At 40.9% G+C, this 23,721-nt stretch overlaps 1 protein-coding gene across 3 annotated transcripts in view; it reads left to right on the top strand.

Moving 5' to 3' along the window:
• Positions 1-963: 963 nt before the first annotated feature.
• The window catches only part of SAMD3 (sterile alpha motif domain containing 3), a 50,320-nt gene continuing 27,562 nt past the window's right edge, over positions 964-23,721 (top strand). For 2 of the 3 annotated variants that reach the window (XM_025865423.2, XM_025865417.2), the window contains exons 1-6: positions 964-1,072; positions 1,331-1,430; positions 2,112-2,301; positions 5,212-5,319; positions 20,800-20,985; positions 21,244-21,328. In XM_025865423.2, the coding sequence (XP_025721208.1) occupies positions 1,352-1,430; positions 2,112-2,301; positions 5,212-5,319; positions 20,800-20,985; positions 21,244-21,328 (648 nt within the window). In that variant the 5' untranslated portion in view covers positions 964-1,072; positions 1,331-1,351. The remainder of the gene's footprint in view (positions 1,073-1,330; positions 1,431-2,111; positions 2,302-5,211; positions 5,320-20,799; positions 20,986-21,243; positions 21,329-23,721) is intronic. The other variant, XM_025865418.2, reaches the window with a different exon arrangement.

Here is a 23,721-nt window from a genome sequence, read left to right as displayed (position 1 = left end):
AGAGTCAGTGTCTCGATGTACAAGTAAATTCTGCATCATTTAGATTAAAATATGAAATAGAAAGTATGCTGAAAGGTGAAAATGTTTTAAGTTTTTTCAGTTCCTCCCTGGTCCATTTAAAGTAATTTGGATTGAATTATAAACAAAAAATAGGGAATGAGCTGCTAAGAGAAATTTTAAAAATTACTGAAATTGATACACTTTTTTTTAAAGATATTTATTTATTTGTCAGAGAGAGAGAGAATGCACGAGTGCACAAGCAGGGGGAGTGGCAGGCAGAGGGAGAAGCAGGATCCCTGCTGAGCAAGGAGCCCCATGGGGGACTCGATGGGGGACTCGATGGGGGACTGATGGGGGACTCCATCCTAGGACCCTGGGATCATGACCTGAGCTGAAGGCAGATGCTTAACCAATTGAACCAGCAAGGGTCCCTGAAATTGACATAATTGTTAAAGTTTTCTAAGCAGTTGCAGAATAGCGGCATGTAAAAATAACTGAATAGTTAAAGAACGTATCTTGCAAACTTTATATACACATCCTTCACTTAACGATCATTAACATATTTCATTCTTTTCCTATTTTGAATTTGCCCAGCTAAATTTTTTTAAAGTTCTCAATCAACGTGCTTCTTTTTCCTTGTTATCTTACCAACCATAATGCTGTTTGATAAAGTTCTAGTACTGAATAGAATATACAAGAGTATTAATGGAAGGAAGGAAAGAAACATTCAGATTCTCCTGAGAAATCTGGCTCCTACTTCCTCCTCTTGTTAAACCAAAGTAATCAGAAGCCTGAGAAGCTCTTTCCTAGCTGGGCTCTACAAGGGGTTAAACAGTCTTGGTTTACTAAGAATCTCTGTCAGGCTTTTATTTGATCCTTCCTCCCTTCCTCCCCTGCCCACCCCTTTTGTAAATGTCAACCACTTCCTGATGAGCCTAGTAGTGGTGAATTTCACACCTTTCTTTTCTTTGTGAAGAGACCTGGGTGTTAATGGTACAGGATTGGGTACCATTGTACGGCTTTGGCGGTCTGTTAGTAAAGCTCAGGGATGCCTGTGGAAAAAAAGTAGAAGGTGAAGAAATTCGAGAAATGAGACTAGGAAATAGGTTCAAACCGGTCTCATTTTTTAAAAGAGTATTTGTTTTATTAGCAACTTTTAGATGTGTATTCGGGAAAGAGTAATCTTAAAGAAGCTTTGTATTGAGAGTCTCAAAGAGTCTGGCAAAGGGAGGAGCTGAGATTAGAGAGCTGACTGGGAAAAAATAAAAATAAAAGAACAACAATCAGAAAGAAAAACTGAAGAATCCTTCTTTGACCTTTTATTCTACAGGTGTATTTACAAGACACAGCCATGGAAACCTGGTCAGTTGATCAGGTCTGCAGTTGGTTGGTGGAGAAAAACTTAGGAGAGCTAGTTCATAGGTTTCAAGGTGAGTTGTTTACACTTTGAAAAATATTAACAGAGCAGCCTAGATATTGAATGTCCTCTGTTACTGATAATTAATTACTCTTGTTGCCTAATGCATGCGAATGTGGGTGCGGAGTTGCTGCCTTGGGAAACTTCCCTTTCTTTACGGACTGTGGCAGAGTTTGCGTTTGACCTAACATCCAGAGGAGGATGTAATATTCGAAAAAGAACTCAAATAAAGCAAAATAGTAAGAGCTACTCAAAATACATCTTGGCTATTTGCATTTGATACCGCTTTTGTCCTTAAAGAATGCAGCCTGTGTTCTGATCATTGTTGGATTTACAAGTATTGGATATTGCCTGGGAGGTACTCTTAAGAAAATGATTTTCTGAGAAACTTTTTTTTTTCTTATAAAAACAACGCCTCTTACAGAGAATAATCGGAGGGGGGAGGCCCCCCCGGGGAAGCAAATGTTTCACTGTGACTCCCTGTTCGGATACTTTCTTAGGAGCTGGTTGGGAATGATGTGGTGTCACGGGTGTTCTTTCTTTGTCAAAAAGAGAGATAATTTTATAACTTAAGAGGACAAGTTTAGATGATCCTTTCAACCCCAGAAATGACTTTGCCTGTTCAGAGTGCTGTGTGTGTGGTGCTTTACCGGGCAAACATGTGGAGACATCTTTTTTTTTTTCTTTTTCCCAGAGGAAGAAGTAAGTGGGGCCGCTCTTCTAGCACTTAATGATCGGATGGTTCAGCAACTGGTAAAGAAAATTGGGCACCAGGCTGTTCTGATGGATTTAATTAAAAAATATAAGCAGGAGAGTCAAAGACTGGGGTCCCTTGGAAGCCCTAGAGAAACAGCCCCTCATGCTCAAGCAGGAGCAGACCCAGAGTAAGTCTGTTCCTGAATGGCCTTAGTTTTGATGCTGTGCTTTCTTGATGAGGACTATAGCATGACATGTGGGGGTTAAGACTCTTTGAAAACTGTGACCATTTTCGGCAAATTATATGCACAGTATTTCTAGTCTCTTCATTAAGGACACTTTTCCAAAGTTTTATGAACCAATCTACATCTTTCTTTCTTTTTTTTTTTAAATGCATTGCTTTTTGAACATTGACTCCAGTTGTTAGGGAAGTCCTATGAATTGGGAGTTCCTATATAGAAAGCTCTGTAGCGAGTGGTTGAGTGTGCATAGAACACAAGTGCAAATTGCCTCCTGCAGCTTGGGTCTTTTTAAAATCAGGTTTTAGGAAAGGCATCTTTTACTGCTCCTTTGCTTTTCCCCCAAACTGTTTGTTTGTTTGTTTGTTTGTTTATTTATTTATTTATTTATTTATTTATTTATTTGCCAAGAATTTCTTGTAGTAACTAATTTATATTCTCCTCTAGAGGCTTTTGCAGTATAATTTGCTAAAGACTCTTGCCACAATGAGTTTTCTAATTTCCCAGGGGTATTCTTACTGAATGCTATGATCACATCCCACAAAAATCATGTAGAAAAATTTGTGGTGCCTTTGAGGTTTAGGGATGGTTTTGTTGTCTTTTTTTTTTTTTTATCACTCACTTCTGCAATGAAAAGGAGTGATAGCAGGAATTACAAAATTAAAATGGTCACTTTACAAATGTATGCCCCAGGGATCATTTCAAGCATTCTGACTTGGTTTTTCCATATTTGAGACTTTTTGCCAAGTTTCTAGGGTTAAATAATTGCTGCACACCGATTTTTCATTAATTTTTTAAAGTAGGATTATGATGTTTGATAAAATCCATTCTATGTCTTTAGTCTTTCAGATTAAGCCTGTGATAATATATATGGCTGTCTTGCTCTTTGATAAGCAATACAATGTTAGAGAGACTTGGCCTAAATAATTTAATTCCTAGAATATTTGGATATTTGGAACATGGAGGGGGACAGGTGGTCTTGAAGGAGTGGTCCATGGTTGGCCTGAAGATTCTGCCATCTGATTTATTTGAAGGATTTCTCCTAAACATTGTTTTGACATATCTATGTAAAATCACACTCTTCAATATGTGACTTTTGATGAAGTTCCCATTGCATGCTTTTACTCCTTTTCAGCAAAGGGTGGGTGTGAACCTCAAATCGCGCTCGAAGTAATTTCCCAGCATTCTTGGATGAGTTGGACTTCTGAGTTGGAAGTTCCCTTCAGTTGACTGGAATCTTGATATTGCCTGAGGCACAGCTTGGAAGAAAGCAGACAGCCTTGTTTCCACTGCAGATCAGTTTACAATGTTCTCCAGTAAATGAGAACTAGCTGGACTGCCAGGAAATCTGGGCTTCATTCCTGGTTCTACCACTGCCTTGGATTGATTATGTTAAATGTTGACATTCCTGTTGCTTCATCTGTAGTTTGCGAAAAGTAATACATTACCTAACTTCATGTTAATTCACACTGATGTTGGTTGTATCATAATCTTTGAGAAAATCTTTCCTCCTTCAGAGCAGTCTCATGTTAAATATTAAACTTTGTTAACCTGGTTAAGAAAGCCATTTGCAAGTGTAGCCAAGACTTGGAACATTGGTAGTCCAGGGATTTATGAGTGGGGGCTTTTCACTCTACCCAGTAAGTAGCTTATTCACTTTAAGTATTGGTTAAATTAATCTGGTACAAAGCCACAGTTGCAGGTGGGGTTATTGGTTAGACTTGGTTTAAGTGCTTATTGCCTATATTTGCTTATTGTCAAATATATTGTCATGTGACAAATATATTGTCGCATGGGAGTCATGATAATGGAAAGAGTCATGAGAATATGTTATTTAATTAGACCCTTTCAAGAAGTGCTTACTAGAGATGGGAAACTGGGTGTAGTAGTAAGAACCCTGAAGCTAGGTATCAAAACACTTGATTTCAAACCTCTGTTCTGATGATAGCTACTCATCTAACCTTGGAGTTTTGCTTGGCTTTTTTTAGTTTCAACTGCAAAATGAATTAGGTAGACTAAATGGTGCTTAAGACTCCTTCTAAAGCGTCGATAATGGCATTCTAGATCAGAGATTGCAGATGGGTTTCAACTTGAATGCAGATTTCTTTTAAAGGCTAATGGTTGCCTAGTATGTTATTTTGAAAAGTATTTGTAGGCCACATCTGGACAGAATATTTGGCATCCTATTCGGACTTAAGCAAATCACAGAAATATGTAATAGGTAGGAGTATTTGCAGTTGCTTTTTGGTGGTTGTTCTTGTTGGAGCTGGTAGAGAAATCACAGGACAGAAAGTCAGAAGGGTGAGCTCAACTCCTGGCGCTGCTACTGAGGAGCCTGAGGCTGGGGGCAGCTTGCTTATCCTTCTGGGCTTCAGTTGTACGACTCGTAAAGTGAGGGAGTTAGTGGACTCTGGTTCCAAGGGTATTAGATTCCACAGATAATAAAAGTCCCCCCAAAATGGCAGGGAGTGGAGAAGGAATCTGATGTAGATTTAATCACTTTGTTTTTTTGGCGGAATAGGGATATTAACCAATAAAGATGCATTCTATTCTCACCACCATCTCAAAGAGGAAAGGATTGCCATACCACCACTTACAATATGACCGACTGGTGCAAACTGTATTGAGAACAGGCATCAGTCTACCTCCTGGCATATATGAACCACTGTGTGAGTTTTGACTCCAGAGTGTCCTTTTTGTTTCAGTTCTCTTAGTCATAACCTTAACGTGGAGCTGGAAGGTAGACACAGATTATGGTGTCACTATGGGCTGTCTTCTACCCTCAGAGCTGCCATGAGATTCAACAGTTGTGGCTCCTGTTGAATAGCTCCTAACACAACTCTTCTTTCTTGGTGACAGGGATGAAGAGTCCCCTAGTCCTGCCAACCGTGGGAAGCAGACACCGTCTTTCTATGCAGCCAAAAACCTTGATAATGGACTAATTGACCAAAGAGTACTGAAACAGAGGTGGGGTTGCTAACTTCTAAACGTTGTAAAGCCAAATGATAATATTTGTCTTTATTTTTTATGAGATTTCATGTGTTTAAATGCATTTCTAAAGTGGGAACCTTTTGTTTTGCTGGAAGGGAATCTTTTATCAAGTGATGAAGAGATTTGGTAAAAGATGAAGATGAAAACTTGTGATCCTTATATTGGAAAAGTGAAATGTTGAGATGATATTGAGCACCTTCCAAGTACATGTTTATTTATTCAGTGAATAATGTCCCATAGAGTATGCCTTTGGTGGAGTCTTCAGTTTTGTTGTGAATTTTGTAGTTGTGGTTGTCTTAACTTGACTGTTCCTGATGGAGACACCGCTTTGGTAAACATTTCCTTGTCTTTCTACACTGGAATTTACATGGTATAGTATTTCCATATATGGGCTACATTGGAACAAAGGGCAACTATAAACCTAGAGAACTAGATCCAGGAATATGAAAGTCAGACAAAGTCCTGAGGGCAATTGTGGCAAAGATGTGGTACAGAGTCATGGCAGCCTATACGGCATTTCCCGGCCACCTGGCCTGTGTGGTTCGTGCATCAGTCGTGATGCCTGTGGTTTTCAGTCACCCACCAACAAATGCTTTTTGTTACATGTACTGTCATTGAAAGGAGAGGCGTCAACTCGCATAGCAGAATAATCAGGCAATAGTCAAGTGGGGGCCGGGGTGCTTTATATGGGTTCTGCCTTCTATGGGTTCTGTAGGTCTTTTCTCTTTTCTAAGTCTTCTTCTTTTTTTTTTTTTAAAGAGAGAGAGAGCCCTAGTGGGGGTTGCGGGGGGCGGGTAGGGGCAGAGGGAGAGAGAATCTTAAGCAGACCCCATGCTGAGTGCAGAGCCCGATGCGGGGCTCGATCTCACGATGCTGAGATCATGACCTGAGCCAAAATCAAGAGTTGGAAGCTTCACTGACTGAGCCACCCAGACACCCCTCTCTTTTCTAAGCCTTTTGATGACATTTCATCCTCATAACGGTTCTCTGATACCTGCAGGGAAGGATGATTATTGCCATTTTTTTTTCATATGGCTGGTCAAAGGAACACCTCTGTTCCTTGTGGTATTTCTCATCCTTCATAGCACTTGGCAAGGGGGAGAAAAACACAGAACTGGCCTGGAAATGGAGAGAAATAGGAGGGTTTGGAAACCAGAGTCGATACTCCCATATCTTTCTCTGTAATCATTAAGTCTCTCCTAATCTCTCTGACCACCTGCTGCCCATCTCTATCCACAAGCACCTCAGAGTTAAATGTGTCCAAAAAGTGACCTCATGTCCCCTGCCTTAGTATACACTTGGGTGCAAGAGACACAAATCCACTCAAACTAACATAAGACAAGGGGAGTCTGTTGTAAGAAAAACATTTCACAGCATGCCACAGCAAAGCCGGCAAGTTCCCTGGGCACGGAGGAAGCTGTCCCTCCCCTTATGGAGCCATGTGATGGCCGTCTCCGTCTCTCTCCTGCTTTCCTTGTCGGCCTCCTTCTCTTGCTTCTCCCTGTGAGGATGGATTTATCCTACTACTCGTGGTTGCCCTGCGCTGTTCAGACTGGCTGACATATGACTACCTTGCCGTAGCACTGACTCCAAAGGAAATTCTCCCTGCAAACAGCTCAGGTCACCCCAGCCAACCGACTCAGTCTTCCAGTGTTGCTTTGTTGGGTATCTGAGGAGGAGAAACTGAGGGGTCCAGCATGGATCACATGTCCCCTCTTGGGCAACCAGCTGTGTTGTGGGCAGAGGCAGATTAAAGACAATGCACCTATTTTAAATATTTTCACTCTGGTCCTGCCCTTTATCCAGAGCCATGCCTGGGTGGGGTCAGGGGGGCAGACAGAAGATTCCTTTCCCACATCCTGTCTCAGACAGCGGCTCTGTCGTCCAGCTGTGTGATTTAAACTCACTGGAGCCAGCCTGCATCCCTTTGTCCTTCCTCCTGCCCTTCTGTCTCAGGTGCTATTCCTTCAGCAGGTGTCGATGCAGGGCCTGTTGCAAAGCTTTTGTGTCTGTGTTGTCCCCTTCCTTCCCTGCCTGCTCATCCTTGAAGATTCAGCTCAAAAGCTCTCTTTTACAAGCCCCTCCATTTTATTACTCCAGGCCCAGCAAAGAGCCCTTCTTCTATTTGTAGTATCCTCTATATATCTCCTGCCTTACTTTTTTTTTTTTTTTTTTAAGTCCTGCCTTACTTTTAAAAGGAGGCAATGGAATTGATCACTTTAACGTCTTTATTCCCTCATTAGCTGGAAAACACCTGGGCAAAACCACGCCCTTTTTGTCATTGTAAACACGGCACTGGCACCGTCCTCACAGTCCTTGGCACACAGAGTCTAAGGAGGAATTTTTAAATTGAACTGAGGATGCGTCATCCAATTAAAGACTGAATATATCTCCATGGGGTGGGATAAATATTTGAATAGCATCAATTTCTTTTTAGATCCCTTGATACAATTCGTGTTAAGTATGCTGACTTTGCAACAGGGTTAAACTCCAGAGTTAATATGTCACTCATTCGGGACAGGCTAGAAACCTTATGGTGTTTGGCTACAAGGCTTTCATGAAGCCATCTGCTCTCAAGAGATGGGGAGAGATCGTGGAACAAGTGTCCACTTCGGCTGCACACACCTGCTCTGGAATCTTGACTCCTCCGTTTGCTTGCCAGGTGGTCTCTGCACAACACAGGATGGGAAGACCCGCCTGCATATGCAGTTCTTGACGCCCAAATGGGACGGCACTTTCAAGTGCGTGGCACCCATTAGCACACCATACAAGGTGGCTGTCATTATTCTTGTGATATTTTTTTCTATGGTCCCTAAAAAGACTGTGTGCTTTCCACCTAGATTATTTGCAAACAAGAAGAAAAAGAAGGCTCTAGAGGCAAGCTGATCACCTGATCTTGGCCCTTGAAAAGTCTCTAGTAGAGATATGTGTGTCCCAGTGGATGAATTTTGTGAACCAGGGAAACACTAGGGTACTGTGACACACTGCAGGTGTCTTTGGGGATAGGTGATACCATGCTCTTGACTGAATTGCTTAAATGCCCTTCCCTGATTATGAGCACCCATCTTCAACATGCGTTGGTGACCCTTTGGAAAGAGATTTTTTTTTTTTTTTTTTGCAGTGCGGTCCCTTGTTTTTCATTTACACCATTTGCTTCCCTTTTAGTGCTTAATAAAGCATGAAATCAAAGAGGTAGAGGTTTCCTAAATGCTACTTAGAAACACTTTGCTTAAACTTTAGGTATATGTGTGCAGATGTTTTGCTTCTCCCTTTGGGCATAATTATAAATTAGTCATGGTTTCATGCATATTTAGAAATTATTTTAATGATTTGTGTCATTGGTCTACATTTCCTTGGAGATGCAGAATGATCTCACTTTTCTGCCTGTGCTCAGTAAGGCAACCGTCAGTGGGTCCCCACTTGATGTGTTGTTCATCGGCATGATCACACACGCAGCCAGATGAGGGGCATCGGGGTCGTCTGCGCATCTTATCCAGCACGTAACGGGGCAGTTCAGTGAAATGCACCAAAGACAATACACGTGATAAATTGTCACAGGTCAGTGGAGCAAGAATCCCTCAGAGGGAAATGCAGGAGCCCACCATCTCCCCCGACAAGGTGTCTAGAATATCTATACGTAAAGGATCTGAGCTTTGGAAGTGTTACATTGTAACTCTAGTCCTTAATCGGAGATTTCCCAGCGTACACAAACGCGGTAAATGCTATGAGGAGTCCTACAGTGAGAAAACCCATGTGACTTTGTTCAAACCCGAATTCTTTCTCTGTGTAAAATATATTAACAGGGGCACCTGGGTGGCTCAGTCGTTAAGCGTCTGCCTTCGGCTCAGTCATGGTCCCAGGGTCCTGGGATCGAGCCCTGCATCAGGCTCCCTGCTCCGCGGGAAGCCTGCTTCTCCCTCTCCCTCTCCCCCTGCTTGTGTTCCCTCTCTCCCTGTGTTTCTCTCTGTCAAATAAATAAATCTTTAGAAAAATAAAATAAAATAAAATAAAATAAAATAAAATAAAATCTATTAACATTACAAAACACACCCCAGGAAATACTGACTTAAAGATTTCTTACCCAAGCCAGGGTGCATTCATTCCTTTCAGACATAAATGTTTACAGAATGCTGATTCTGGGCCAGGCCCTGATGTCAGCACTGAGGATATAGTAGCAAACGAAGCTGACCAAACCTCCTGCCCCCCCCTTCCAAAGGGGGAGAAAAATAGCAAATAAATGTGACACTCCATTATAACATATTTAAGTGTTATAAAGATCATTAATGCAAAGAAAAAAGGAGGTGGGATAGAGAGTGAGTGGCACCGTGTGTGTGTGTGTGTGTGTGTGTGTGTGCGTGTGCGTGCGTGCGTGCGTGTGAGCATTCAGGAGGGTTCTATTTCAGACGGTATTTTCAGGGAAGTCTTTTGACTTCGACGAGGTGACGCTTGAGCACAGACCCAGATGAAATGAGGAATACTGGCTCACTAAGCTAGAACTGAAATTTCCTTCAGGGGAGGTTATCTGTGGGCCCGGACAATCAGGAACTGCAGAATCAGGGGAAATTGGGCTGAGACACTTGATAAATGTTTCTCTGACTCTTACGCATTCCCATTAAATCTAATATGCAGTCTTCAGAGCTCTAAAGTAAGTTTGAATTCTAAACTGTTCTCCCCCTTTTTGTTCAGTGCAAAAGCTCCTGAATACACACACCATGAGCTCGGTGTGATTCAGCCTCTGGGGGAGGTGGGTGGGGGGCGCTTTAGTCCTTGCCCAGGGGACCTCCGCGTCTCGTAGACACGACTGGCATGTCAGCTGACAACTGCCGTATGGGAAAGAGAGAGAGAAGCAGGAAGGCTCAGGGGACAGACACAGTACAGGAGGGAAAGAAGTAAGACTTTCAAAGAAGCCAGGATGGAGAAAGCCTCTGGGGGGATACTTCACAAAAACTGAGTGAGGATTTTCAAAGATGATTAGAAATTCAGCTAAAGGAAGACAGGGCAGTAAAGGAAAAAGACATCCACAGCGAGACAAAGAGCCCGTGCCGACGTACAAATACCTGAAACGGTATCAGGGATTCTGTGAAGTATTTTGGGAAAGTGACAGGTAGAGGTGGAGAAAATGGAGTTATGGGAGGTGGTAAGAGGTAAGGAGGCTCTGTGCTATGAGCATGAGTGGAGCAATTGTACCTCAGGTTCACCGTCAGGATTTAAAAGATACAAGTGCCCTAGACCAGTGCTTCTCAAGCTCTTCTGTACTTGAAGATCACCTGGGAGTCTTGTTAAAATGCAGGTTCTGATTTCATAGGTCAGGGGTGGGGCCTGAGATTAAGCATGTCTAACAAGTTCCCAGGGAATGCCAAAGCTAGGGCTACCCTTGAGGAGCAAGGCACGAGGCCAGTAAGGGTTTCTGGCGATGTACAATAGACTGTCTGTGTCCCTCCACACTTCATATGTTGAAACTCTAATCCCAACGTGATGGTATTTGGAAGGGGGGCATTGGGAGGTAATTAGGTCATGAGGGTGGAGCCCTCATGGTTGGGATTGGTGCCCTTGTAAGAAGAGGCCAGAGAACTTGCTGCTTCTCCCTCCACCATGTGAGGACACAACCGGAGAACAGGCTTCTGCAAACCAGGAAGAGGGTGCTTACCCAGAACCCAGCTGTGCAGGCACCTGGATCTCAGACTGCCAGCCCCCAGAGCTGTGAGAAATCAATGTTTGTTGTTTCAGCTACCCAGTGTAATTTGTTACAGCAGCTCAAACTAAGACAGGGTGGGACCTGTGGGCCTGTGCATCAGTTTTTTTTTATTTATGTTTTTATTTGTGAGAGAGAGAGAGAGGAGCAGAGGGAGAGCATCTTCAGGCAGACTCCCCACTGAGCACGGAGCCCGACCCAGGGCTCAACCAAGAGATCATGACCTGAGCAAAAACCAAGAGTTGGATGCCCAACCTGCTGAGCCACTTAGGTGCCCCCTGTCCATCAGTATTTTATAAAGTTCCACTCACAATTCTAGTACATAATGAGAATGAGACCTATCTATGAGTTCTTGTGACTGTCATGAAAGGCTAGAAGTTTCTGGATTTTTGTAAGTGTGTCAGTAACAAGAGGAATTGAGCAATGGGAAGACATAAAATATTTATTTATTTTAGGCTTCTTTTTGTGATTAGTCAGAGCCCCAAAGGCTGCTGGGTCTCTGAATCTCACACTGGCAGCCAAAGACAGGGAGAATTTGAGAGGAGTCTGTCTGTCTGTGCCACAGCACATGCCTGATGCCATTCACATCTCTACCCCCGTTTTATGTCTGATTATGTGTTCACACATGCACTTCAGAAACTAAATTCCTCTGGAAGTCTGACAGTTTAAATGGCAGATGTGAAAGCCCGCAGCTATAAAACATAAATTAAAAGCAAACATCAAAATGCTGAGAATGTGGAGCAAACATTTTCTGAATTAGTGGTGGGGACTGTCAGTTCCAGCAAGAGAAGAGCACGTTTCCTTCACGGTCCAGGCGCGTCTTGGACATTGTTCACTGTCTCCAGAGGCGGTACCTCACCTTGTTCATTCTCTTCACTGAGCTTTTCCATGTATCTCCTCACTCAGCTTTTCCAGACCTCTTGCTCGCCTTGTTTTCTTATCAGTCTTGCTGAGCTCAAGGAAAGCAGGCGATCGCCAGAGCACTGGTACGTAACACAGAGCAACGTTTCTGTGTCATTTGTAGTTAGGTAAAGTGTGATCACTCTTTTGAAGAGACATATAACATCTTTTCCTTTTCTAGGCTAAGATGACAGCAAGTTCTTTAAACAGATGTCTAAGCCTTCAATAGCTTCCTTCCTCTTCTACGTTCCCAAAACATCTCAGCCTTTAGATGATGCTGTGGTCACATGCTATTCAGCTTTGGAGTTGAACATGTAAAGCTGGGCATGCCAATAGATAACATTGTCAGTGTATGAAGTCTGTGAGCTTGGGTGTGGAGAAGAATAAAATGAAAATAAGATCTCAAAAGAAAGTGGCTGGTAGGACACAACCTTTCAGTCCAGTCCCTGGAGAACATAGTATTTGTCATCACTTTCCTTACCAATGGTGGGAAGACTACCCCTGGTGGTACTTCAGATATGAAGACCAAGTCCTGTAGCCAGAATGGACATTCTTCACAGAAAAGTGCCCCCATTTGTCCCTTGTTCTTCTTCCTGGAGAACCAGAAAGCCATACTATTTTATAAGATTAAAAAAACATCAAGGTTCCTGAAGGTAGCAAGTGATCTCTAAGCAGGTGCCCTTGGAGAAAGGTGCCATTTGGGCTCTGAAGTTTAAAAAAGCAGGGGGGATTCATGAAATGACTGTGGCTCCAAAAGTCAACCAGGATTCAGATGAGAGTGATGCAAACTCTGCCCCTGGTTCTGGAGAGCAGCCTCACGGGATGCAGCTCAAGGCGGGTGAGACACTAGATAAACTCCTATGGGAGGTTTTTTTGCGGGGAGGAGTGTGTTTGATCATTCGGTAATTCTCCACAGCTACAGTCTAATTCTTATATACCTTTTGTGTCTACAGAGGACTTGGCTCCAATCCCAGATCTGCCTCTCTAGGATTTGGGTCCCACTGGTTTTCGTATCTCAAAACATAAGGACTTATGTGGCCCTTCTTTTTGCTGGCACATTGGCTTGATGCCTTTCTAGCCAATGGTTCCTTTGAGATAGGTGGGCAGTTTTTAATGTAACGGAACTCTCCTTTTGGAAAGATATCAATTTTATGTGTGAACACACAAGTGTATGGAACAGAAGACCGCCTTTATCTGTCATAGAATGTTACATTGAATATTTTAGATCTCTCTCAAATGTTCCTAAATCTTTTACAACATTTTTGTTACAAACTGTTCCACTCCACAAATTCACAGGGAAATCAGAGCAGATAAGGAGGCAAGACTTAGTTTGAAACCCATGGGGCCAACACTGGACTAGGCCATGTGGGGGGTGCAGACAAGGAAGACCACCTGAAAGCCAGAAGAGTGGAGGAGAGTCCACCTGAAGAGAGAGCTTAAGATGAGCCCAGGAGAATGAAGGGAAACTTAAGGCTTGCTGGGTGAGAGAGAGAGAGAATGGCTGACACATGTGTAGTGTGTTCTGGAGATACAGAAGGCATGATTTTTGGCTGGATCTGAGCATTCACATTGGAGAGTAGCTGATGATAGGATAGCACAAAATCGGACCATAGTACGGATGATCCTAATTATGATGATGATGAATTCAAATTTGGGATGTTCAGAAGTTATACACCATGAATTTTATTTTTGTTCACAGATTCTAAGAACCCTATCACCTGTTTTATTTGTGGAGATGTACAAAGGGGAGAATGAGAAAATTTCCTTGAAGACCAGATCACTAAACTGGAAGCAATAGTTTTGGACTCTTAATATGTTTTAATTCATAAAAAAACACTGAAGCTTTCTGGTCTGGAGGTTCAAGAGTTTATATTCTCCCTGAAGCAAGGGGAGAATCTGCTTTCAGGGGGATAAAATAACTGCCAACAATCAATAGCTCTAAATGGGGTTTTATTGCACGGAATAGTTCTAGGTGTTTCCTTCCAAACATACACTTTTACATTCAAATATATTAGTAAATCATGCTTATTTTCCTCTCCTTGGAGAGTTCCAGGAACCCAAAGGGCTGATAATTCAAGGACGAGCCTGGTTCAGACCTTCCCTTAGAAATAGGCAATAGTAACTCTATTCTCAGGGAGACCAGATACTGAAGATGCTATTGGTCAAAGAGATGAACATAGTACACTGGGTCCCCGATGGCCTGTCTACTGTGTTCAATGCTTAATACCTGCTTGCTAGGGACAGAAGAATCCTGAATCACCCATGTCACTCAAAAGTATGGGTTACACTATAAGGAAACAGGAAGAGTATCATGCCTATAACAATTGGGAAAAGGGTGAAGTTTGCATGGTGAATCACAAAAGGCAAAACATCCAGCATGGTCAGGTGTTGAAGACAAAGTTTCAGCTTTTCCATACACTTGGTCTTTAAACTATGGGACTTTTAGATTTGCAGTGAAATTTCCACATTGGCTTCTGTCTAATCCCAGCAATCTTTCAGTACCTGAGGTATTTTTAATTCTTTTACAGACAGGGAATAGTCCGCCCAAATGCTGGATTCTTGGGTATTTGGACTGCATGTGGCTCATACATGCTGTCCAGTTATCAGATCACATAAGCCCAGAGACAGCTGACCTTCTCTATAGTCTCCAGTCACTGTGACAGTTGTCAGTCACAGACAGATAACCTGTTGAGTGGTCCTTCAGAATAAACTGCTTCAAAAGACAAGAGTTGAAGTGATAGTCCAAGGGTTCATCATATTAGGGCAAAATTTGTTATATGATTAGGACAAATGTAGGAGGCCAGCAATAGCCCACTCTCCATGTGATATGATTCTTTTCCAGCTCTATTTTAGGTTTGAATATCTTGTTTGTCTTCTCTCTGGAGATAATTTTCTTATGGATATTCCTCCTGGGCATCCATTTTCTTATCATGACAGGGCAACTGGGTGCTAGGAAGAGCTTCTCTGTAGGAACCTGGGAGCCTGGCAAGCTGCAGAGAGATGTTGCTTTTGAATAGCATCGTTAACAGCTTTTTTAACACGTCTAGACCTCAGATGGCCAGGTCTGAGTTGGCATAGTTTGCTATGGTCATTCAATTAGACCAGGAGCCATGGGCCTAGAACCTGAGTTGCTTCTTTCTCTTAAGCATGGTTACTATGTCAAGCAAGATTGGTTTAGTATACTGGGTCCCTGGGCTATGTCTTGGGTCAAGGAGTAAACTGGAAGCCATTAACCAGTTCCAGCTGGCTGCTGTACTGACATGATGATATCAGTGTTTAAGTGAAATGAGACAGAAGATCAAGAGGAGAAGGTTTTATGACTATGGGGATAAAACACAAGAACACGGAATTTAAAAAATGCTCTATTACCATATTGTTTTTCAATCTCTTTTCTCCTTATTTTTTAGATTGGATTATTTCTGTTGCTCTGCCTTCAAGCTCACTGACTCTTCTCTATATAATGTCAATTCTACTGTTAATCCTATCTAGTATATTGTTTAATTTCAAATTTTGTGATGTCCTATTATTTTAATCACTCTAGCATATTTTCCTTTAAGTCACTGAACATTGTTATATTAGTGGTCTTAAAGTCCTCACAGACATCTAGATCATCTCAGCATCAGACTCTATTGATTGTTTTTACTCTTGAGAAAGGGTCACACTTTTCTGGGGTTTTTGTTTGTTTATATTATATAATTTTGGATTGTATCTTAGACATCGTGAATGTCACAATGTGGAGACTCTTGATTCTGTACTATTCACGAGAAGAGTGTTGATTGTTGGTTAGTTTGTTTTAGCAAAGCAACAAAATTGGTTGGACTCAAACTGAAAACTGTCTTGGGGATCAGCTCAAATTCAAGTTTAGTTTTCTTGTTCTTAGTTGGGCTATGAACATGCATAGTTCTAGATCAGCCAAAGATTTGGACAGTTTATACACAGAATTCATAGTTCCCTCTTATTAGCTATCTCCTTTTGAGGATTCTCTTCCTCTTTCTGGAGAGAAGGTTGCCAAACTCTGTCCACTAATTCAGTAGTCCAGAAAGACTGCAGGTTTTTAGTAGAGTTTTGAGCAGCACTGCCTGAGACCTGCCTTCAGACCACAAGTCATAAAAAGGAAACTCCTTCCGTCTTCCTTTTCTTGCAAGTGTAGATTCTTTTCAGAATCTGCCTGCTTTTTTTCTACTTTCTGGTGTTTTCCGATAATTTTTGTTGGCTTATTTGTTTATTTTTGTATTTTGTCCAGTGCTAATAGTTATCATTCATAGGATAGTTTGTCCAGTGTGAGCAAATTAAGCCATTCCAAAAGCAGAACTCTGCTAGTCAACTAGCAAAGTGGTCCACATTTGAGTGATGAATGCTTGGATAAATGTAGTAACTGAACAATGGAGAGAAGCAGGCAAATATAAGAGATAAGATATAGAAGAATTTTCATGACACCCAGATCTGAAGAATTAAGACATTTAAGTATTAAGTCTGAGTTGCTAAAGAGATACAATGAAAGAGATACAATGAAAGACACATGGAAATTGGAATGGTGTGTCAGTCAGCTCAGCTGCCATAATAAAATAGATTGGGTGTTTAAACAACAAGTTTATTTCTTACATTCTGGAGGCTGGAAAGTCCAAGATCAAAGTGCCAGCCAATTTGGTTTCTGTTGAGAGCTTTCTTCCTGGCTTGCAAATGGCCAATATGATGGAGAAAGAGAGTGTGCTCTCTGAGGCCTCTTCTTATAAGGACACAAATTCTATATATCAGGGGGCTCACTTTACCTTAATTATTTTTATGAAGGTCCTATCTCCTACTATAGCCTCATTGGGGATTGGGGCTTCAAAAGATTATACATTATTTTAGATGTGTTGAGTATGAAATGAATAATATACAAATTGCTGGAGGTGGAGGCTGAGGCATAGCAAAGAGAAGATTACTGATGATTTATAAACCTTCCACATGTAGCTTCCACATGTAGAGTTGAGGCCCTGGGGGATGAATGAGCTGTATGAGGAAGAAAGCGTAGATCAAAACTGAGGATTAAGAGGGCAAAGACCAAGCCATGTGCAAACTCTCGTAGAAGATAAAGGATGAATAAGTGTGCAAATAAAACAAATGAGTTCTGGGATAGAAAGAAAGGAGGCAAGTAAAATAGTGTGTAGGAAAATGAGAAAGAAAAGGGGGCTGTGCAAAAGTGGTCAATTGTGCTATGTGTGGTCAGAAAGGTCTTGAAAAAGGCCAGTGTTAAAAGGCCCTGGATTTGTAAATTAGGAAACTGTTATTGACTTTTGAGGAGGCAGTCTTACGAAGTCATTGGGAAGATATTAATGTGCAAGAGATTAAGGAAAGGCAAGACGGGAGTGACATGAAGGACATATTTGGAGCCTAGATGGTGAGTTGGATAACCGGCTAGCAAATGCAGTGAGGAGCCACTGAATGTTGAGAACAAATTGAATTCAGCCATTCGCAGATAACCGCTCCTTTCAGCTGACCACGTTCATCCTTTCATCAGTCATTGTGCACGAACTCTACTAAAGCAAAATTATCTATGCTGGAGATAAAAGAAATGGTCCCTGCTCCTGTGTAACACATATGTGTCTTCTGTTCACTGCCAAGGCTCAACCTCTGTCTTGTGTGCATTGAAATCTTTCCTTAGAGAGCTAGAGCTCAACCTGACCTGTTCTTTTTTTTTATGTTATATCTTTTTTTATTTTATTATGTTATGTTAATCACCATACATTACATCATTAGTTTTTGATGTAGTGTTGCATGATTCATTGTTTGCGTAAAACACCCAGTGCTCCATTCAGTACGTGCCCTCTTTAATACCCATCACCAGGCTAACCCATCCCCCGACCCCCTCCCCTCTAGAACCCTCAGTTTGTTTCTCAGAGTCTGTAGTCTCTCATGGTTCATCTCCCCTTCTGATTCCCCCCCTTTATTTTTCCCTTCCTACTATCTTCTTCTTTTTTTTAACATATAATGTATTATTTGTTTCAGAGGTACAGGTCTGTGATTCAACAGTCTTACACAATTCCTGTGAGTTGTGTAAAACCTGACCTGTTCTTAATAGAGCCATCTTCCTTACCCAAGGTGAGCTCCCTACTGTCTGCAAAATTCAATGATTTTTCACTCTAATTGGAGTAGTGAGCAATGGGTGTTGTACACAATTGATGAATCCCTAAATTCTACCTCTGAACTAATAATGCAGTATATGTTAATTAAATTGAATTTAAATTAAAAACTTTTTAAAAATTAAAAAAATAAATATAAGAAAACTAAAAAATGTTAGACGTTTCAGAATCAATGAGCTTTTTCATGAGAACCTCATGAAAAAATTTTAAATTAGTGCATATGCAATAATGACTATGTCATTTAGTAGATGTATCAACTTTATTATAAGTTTTTATATTACATATATAAACTCTACATATAAACTGAGTATTTAGTTCCATAGACTTTGATTCAGTTAGACTGGGATCAATCCTAGCCATTAATATTGTCTTAAAAGCTTTCCAGTTGATTTTATTGGATACCCAAGACTGAGAGCCATTGGATCAGCATTTTGTTGTTTTGTGGTATTTTGTTGAAAAGCATTGGCCCTGAGGTGGGAACAGAAATATTAGTGTCCTCTCAGTTTGGGATTGCTTTTTGCTCCCTGCACTTGCTATAGGGTGACTTCTATTGGTGTTCTGCTCAACTGTACCTCACTAAAGATAAGATGAATAATCTTAACCTCACAGTAAAGATTTTTTTTTTTGATCCAAAGCCAATACCATTTTATGGATGGTAAATGATTGTGCGTGCAGTTATCTGCTTCCAAATTAGAGTGTATTTTTAATTTCTGATGAGTCCCTTTACTTGTGTAATATTTGTTTGGACTTGTATTAGTTAGCATAACTTGTATTCTCCTCACTTCCAGAATACCTTCTTAAATTGCTTTAATGCAAAGAAAAAAATCTGATGCCTCTGATTTTGCCTGATGATGCTGTTAAAGGGAAGGTGGAATATCTAGCTTTGATAGAGCTTGGTATGTGTCTAGCTACATTTAGGGAGTTTGACAAAAAATAATGCTCCTAAAATAAGAGTCCTACCCTTATTTTGAGGAGAAGTGACATATAGGAAAATCTATAGAACAAGAAGGTAAAAACTGTACAAAGCCCTATCTGATGGCATGGAAATACTGAAGTTACCCATTGATGCAGTACTAAATAAGAGATAACAATCTCAAAAGCCTAAAGGTGTCATGCAGCTAATTTAGCCACTAGAAACTTCTGGGGAAAAGGAGATAAAATGTTCTGAAACCAATTTAACACCTGCACAGTTATAGCACCTTTTAAAAACATTGGGAAAGCACAAAATACAGCAAACAAAACCTGCCTTACTTTATACCCTTGGTCTGAGTGAGTAAAGGATAGATCACTGGTGAAACAAACAAGTTAATGCAATAGGAAAGGAAATCGGGTTTGTAGAAGACGAATTGGCATACGGTAGACCCCCAGTAACTATTGGCTGAAAGATTGAATGAAATGAGAGAAACATAGGGGAAGTAGTTTGGGCTGAAGCACAAATTTCATCTGGGAATTGCCTGTTGCTGCATTGGATCAAGCATTGTATTATCTGTGTGCTTCCTCTAGCCAGGACATATTTTCCCCACTGATATAGGACTGCCAAAGGGGGAACAAAAGAGGGAGCTTATCATGAAAAGAGAGGAGAGTGCTTTCTCTTCTTTTCTTTAGTCCCTATGTTTCATTATGCCACATGCGCTCTTATAATATATGACCTCAAATTCCAAAGGAAGCCTGGCCTTTCAAAACTCATCAGAATTTTGTTTGGACAATGAAGGATTCCATGGGTGTGCCAGAAAATAGACCTACTTAGGCTAATTTAGGAAATCCTTCTGTTCTTTGTCTTCTACTTGGTTCGGCTCTACTCTGCTTCCATTCCAAGGCAAGTCGATTGTCTCTGGTAACTTTTTAGGAAATTTTACTAGAGATTCTTCTTTTTACACACTTCATGATCGGTTACTAACTTCAAGGTTTACAAGTGGTTCTGATATTTAATTCTATAAATAGCTTTATTGTGGTATCATTTAGATAACATAAAATTCATCTATTTAAAATAGACAGCTCAGCTAATTTTAGCCAATTTATACAGGTGCACAACCACCATCACAGTCCATTTTGGGATGCTTCCATCCCCCTGAATAACTCGCTTGCACCCCTTTGCAGTCAGTCCCTGCACTGATCTCCAGCCCCAGGCAAACACTGATCAGCTTGATTTGCTTTCTGTGGCTACAGTTTTCTCTAGTCTTTTTTAGAAACTTCATCTGAATGTAAGTATCTGATATGTACTTTTAATTTAGAAACTCACTTTACCTTATTGAAATGGCCAAAGACCAACTAAATTAAGTGGCTCTTGTATTTCACTATAAACAGTAACAGAGTAAATCAGTTAGAAGAATTTTCTTAATCAGGTGCAGAGACTTTAATTGTATGCCTCATTTGCTTGGCTGATTGCAACTTTCTCTTAGTTGGATATCTTGTTCAGTTTTGAGCTATGCATTACATATTACCTCTTCAAGATGTATGAATCAATCTTCTTTCCAACTTTAGGCTTTATTCCACAGTCAATTTTATTAAGACATGTTTTCCAGAACTACAAATATTTATGTGTGTGCAAAGTGAAAGAAAACAGAGATACCTTATCAGCCCTCAAACATTTGCAGATAGATGAATGGATGCAAGATGGATTGATGAATTCCATATTTAGCCCTCAGGAAAGTGGTTTATATTGTAAGTTCTCAGATGTAGAGAATTCACAAGTTGCTTCTATTTGAAATAGAATTTCACTATCTGTGTGTTTTTATTTAACAGAAGGAATGTGAAACATGTTCTAGCAAGGAATAAAGCATTGCAATGGACTAAGTCCTATGTTTTACCAGAGTTTCCCTATGATGTCAAATGCATGTTAGCAGAACAGAAGTGTCCCGATCACAGCATGAGGATAAGGATCATTGAGTTTCTCCAGGCCGACATGACTAAGTATCTGGAAGGCTCACTGTGAGTAAATAACAGGGCGGACTTGCTGCTTTGGGAGAGGGTCTGTTTGCAGAGTAGAGTAGAACTCATGTGGAACCAATGTGCTTCAGATTTTGGATGACGTATTGGTGATACGCCCAACATTGCCCAATATTTGAATATCTACATTGTTATATAGGAGGATCTGAAGAACAGTGAGTATAATTTGGACTCAACTTATAGGAAAGAATGTGGGCTGCTGCTTGAAGTGAAAAATGTCCTCCTTGTTGCACTTACCAGGTATCCCAGCACCCAGCAGTACAATGATGTGGTCAACGCCTTGCTGCAAGCCCACCCTTTCCTGGACGAGGACGGCTGTGGCTTCGTAAGTGACCACATGGCGCCATACCATTCATTCCAACCCATCTTAAAATAATAGCATTGTATTGTCCAGTAATCTTATGCCCCATTCCCCTTCTCTCAGTCTCTCTCTATCCATCTATGTCTGTTTCTCTTTCGCTGTCTTCTTGGACTCCTTGTCTCTGTCTGGTCTCTCTGATTCTGTTCCGTTAGCTCTATCTCATTCTGTCAGTTCCTGTTTTTTTCTTAGCTTTGGTCTCTCTCTCTCTCCACTCCTCCTCCTTTTTCCTCTCTCCGCAAGATTGAGAGGAAGGTACAGAGATCTCTCATGTGCCCCCTGCCCCCACATGCGTAGCCTCCCCCATTATGAATATCCCACACCATAGTGGGACATTTGCTACAATGGGTGAACCTATATCAACACATCATTATCACCCAAAGTCCCAAAGTCCATAGTTTACATTAGGATTCATGCTTGTGGCTGTACATTCTATGGGTTTGAACAAATGTATAATGACAGGTATCCATCATTATTGTATCTTACAGAGTCTTTCCACTGACCTAAAAATCCCCTGCGACCCACCTATCCATCCCTTCCCCATCTCCTTCCTTTGTCTTCTTTGTCTGTCTGTCATCGTCTTTCTGTCTCTCCCTCAAAGCAGTTTGGAAGCCTGTGTGTCCTGTTGACTCTGCAGGCAGGGTCTTTAGGGAGATGTACTACCCAGAAGGAGGACGGGACCGCACCTGTGCCAGTGCTACCATCGCTGGAGTGTTGCTTGCCTTCCCTCCTTCTTTCCTTCCTTCCATTTTCTTTCTGTATTTTCTGTGTGGGTAGAATCAGAATTTTCTGAGTGGGAGAGGGCCATATATATATTCTTATTTACCACCCAGACTCACGAAAGGAATTGTATTCTGTGTCTGGAACTAGTAGCTACTGAAGCCCAGAATGGAATTTAGGTATTTTTGCTTATAGCCTGACATCATTCCTAAAATATGCTGCTGCATATAAAAAGTATACTGTAAAATAAACCACATTTTCTCTAAAAAAAAAAAACCCACACTATATAAAAAACGTTTAAAAACTACAAAAATAAACAAACCTAGAGTCCCAACATTGATAAACACACTGATATGCCTGACAAAATTGAATCTAAAAATGCCTTCTACACTCAAGATGTATTATCTGCCAACTAATCATTGTTACTGTGTACATAGTTGTATTTTAAAAAAGAATTTAAATTTGCTGTTTGAATAAATTATATATTCACAAAGTTCAAAATTCTAAAGCTACAATAAGATATAAATGGAAAAGTCTCCCTCCCACCTCTGTCCCCAGCTACCTAATCTTCCTCCCCAGAAGTAACTAATGTTATTAGAGATTCCTTCTCGAGAACCTTTGCATACATATAAGCAAATACATATTTATCCAATTACATTTTGACCTTTAGTTTCATGGTTATGAAAGTGAGACAAATAGAAAGTAATGAATAATGCTTACTTTGATCTTGTGTGCATTTTACCCACTTCTATCCCCAGTGGCATTAATGAAAGATGGCTAACTGAAAGAAACCTGAAAAATGGCTTAGCATGTTATGGCCCATGTTTTACACATACAATGGGAGGGAAAACTCTGGTGCATAGTAGAGAATATTCATATGCACATGCACGTGTGTGTGTGTGTGTGTGTGTGAGAGAGAGAGAGAGAGAGAGCACACACACACATCAGCAGGTTTTATGAACGATCAAGCTCTTTCTTCGTCATTTTTAGGGCTAATTTTATTCTCGACTTATTTTGAAAATTTTCATGTCTACACAGAAATTGAAAGAATGCTGCAATGACCACCCATATATCCTTTACCTCAATCAAGGTTTCTCCATCTTGGCAGTACTTAGAATTTAGGCTGGATGAGTCTTTGGGGTGGCGGCTGCATCCACATTGTAGGATAGTTAGCAGCATTCCTGGCACTCCCGAGGTGTGAGTAGCCCCTACCCACTCACCCAAAGCATGAGAACAACCACCATGTCTCCAAACATTGCCACGCGCATTCTGGGAAGAGGGAAAAATCCTGATACTTAAGAATCACTGATTCACTAGGTATTAATATTTTGTCACAATTAGTTTTCCTGGCTCATATTGATCTCTTTGTTTTGGCTGAGCATTTGGAAACAAAAAATAGGTTTCAGATGCCATTCCTAAATACCTCAGCAGATATCTTGTAAGGATAAGGCTGATGTCCTCTATAAGCACAATACCATTTTTATACCTAAGAAAATGAGCAATAATTGCATAATTTCATATGCAGTAACTGCATAAAGACATATATAACCCATATTCCCATTTCTCCAATTATTCCAAAAATGTTTTTGCTATAAAGTCAAATTGCATTTGACTATGTCTCTTCAATTTCTTTTTGTCTC

This window comes from Callorhinus ursinus, unplaced genomic scaffold (assembly GCF_003265705.2).
Source record: "Callorhinus ursinus isolate GAN/ISIS: 27379988/994484 unplaced genomic scaffold, GSC_fseal_2.0 scaffold6, whole genome shotgun sequence".
Classification (NCBI taxonomy): Eukaryota; Metazoa; Chordata; class Mammalia; order Carnivora; family Otariidae; genus Callorhinus; species Callorhinus ursinus.
The sequence above is the reverse complement of the archived record's forward strand: the minus strand, read 5'-3'. Positions and strand labels throughout refer to the sequence as shown.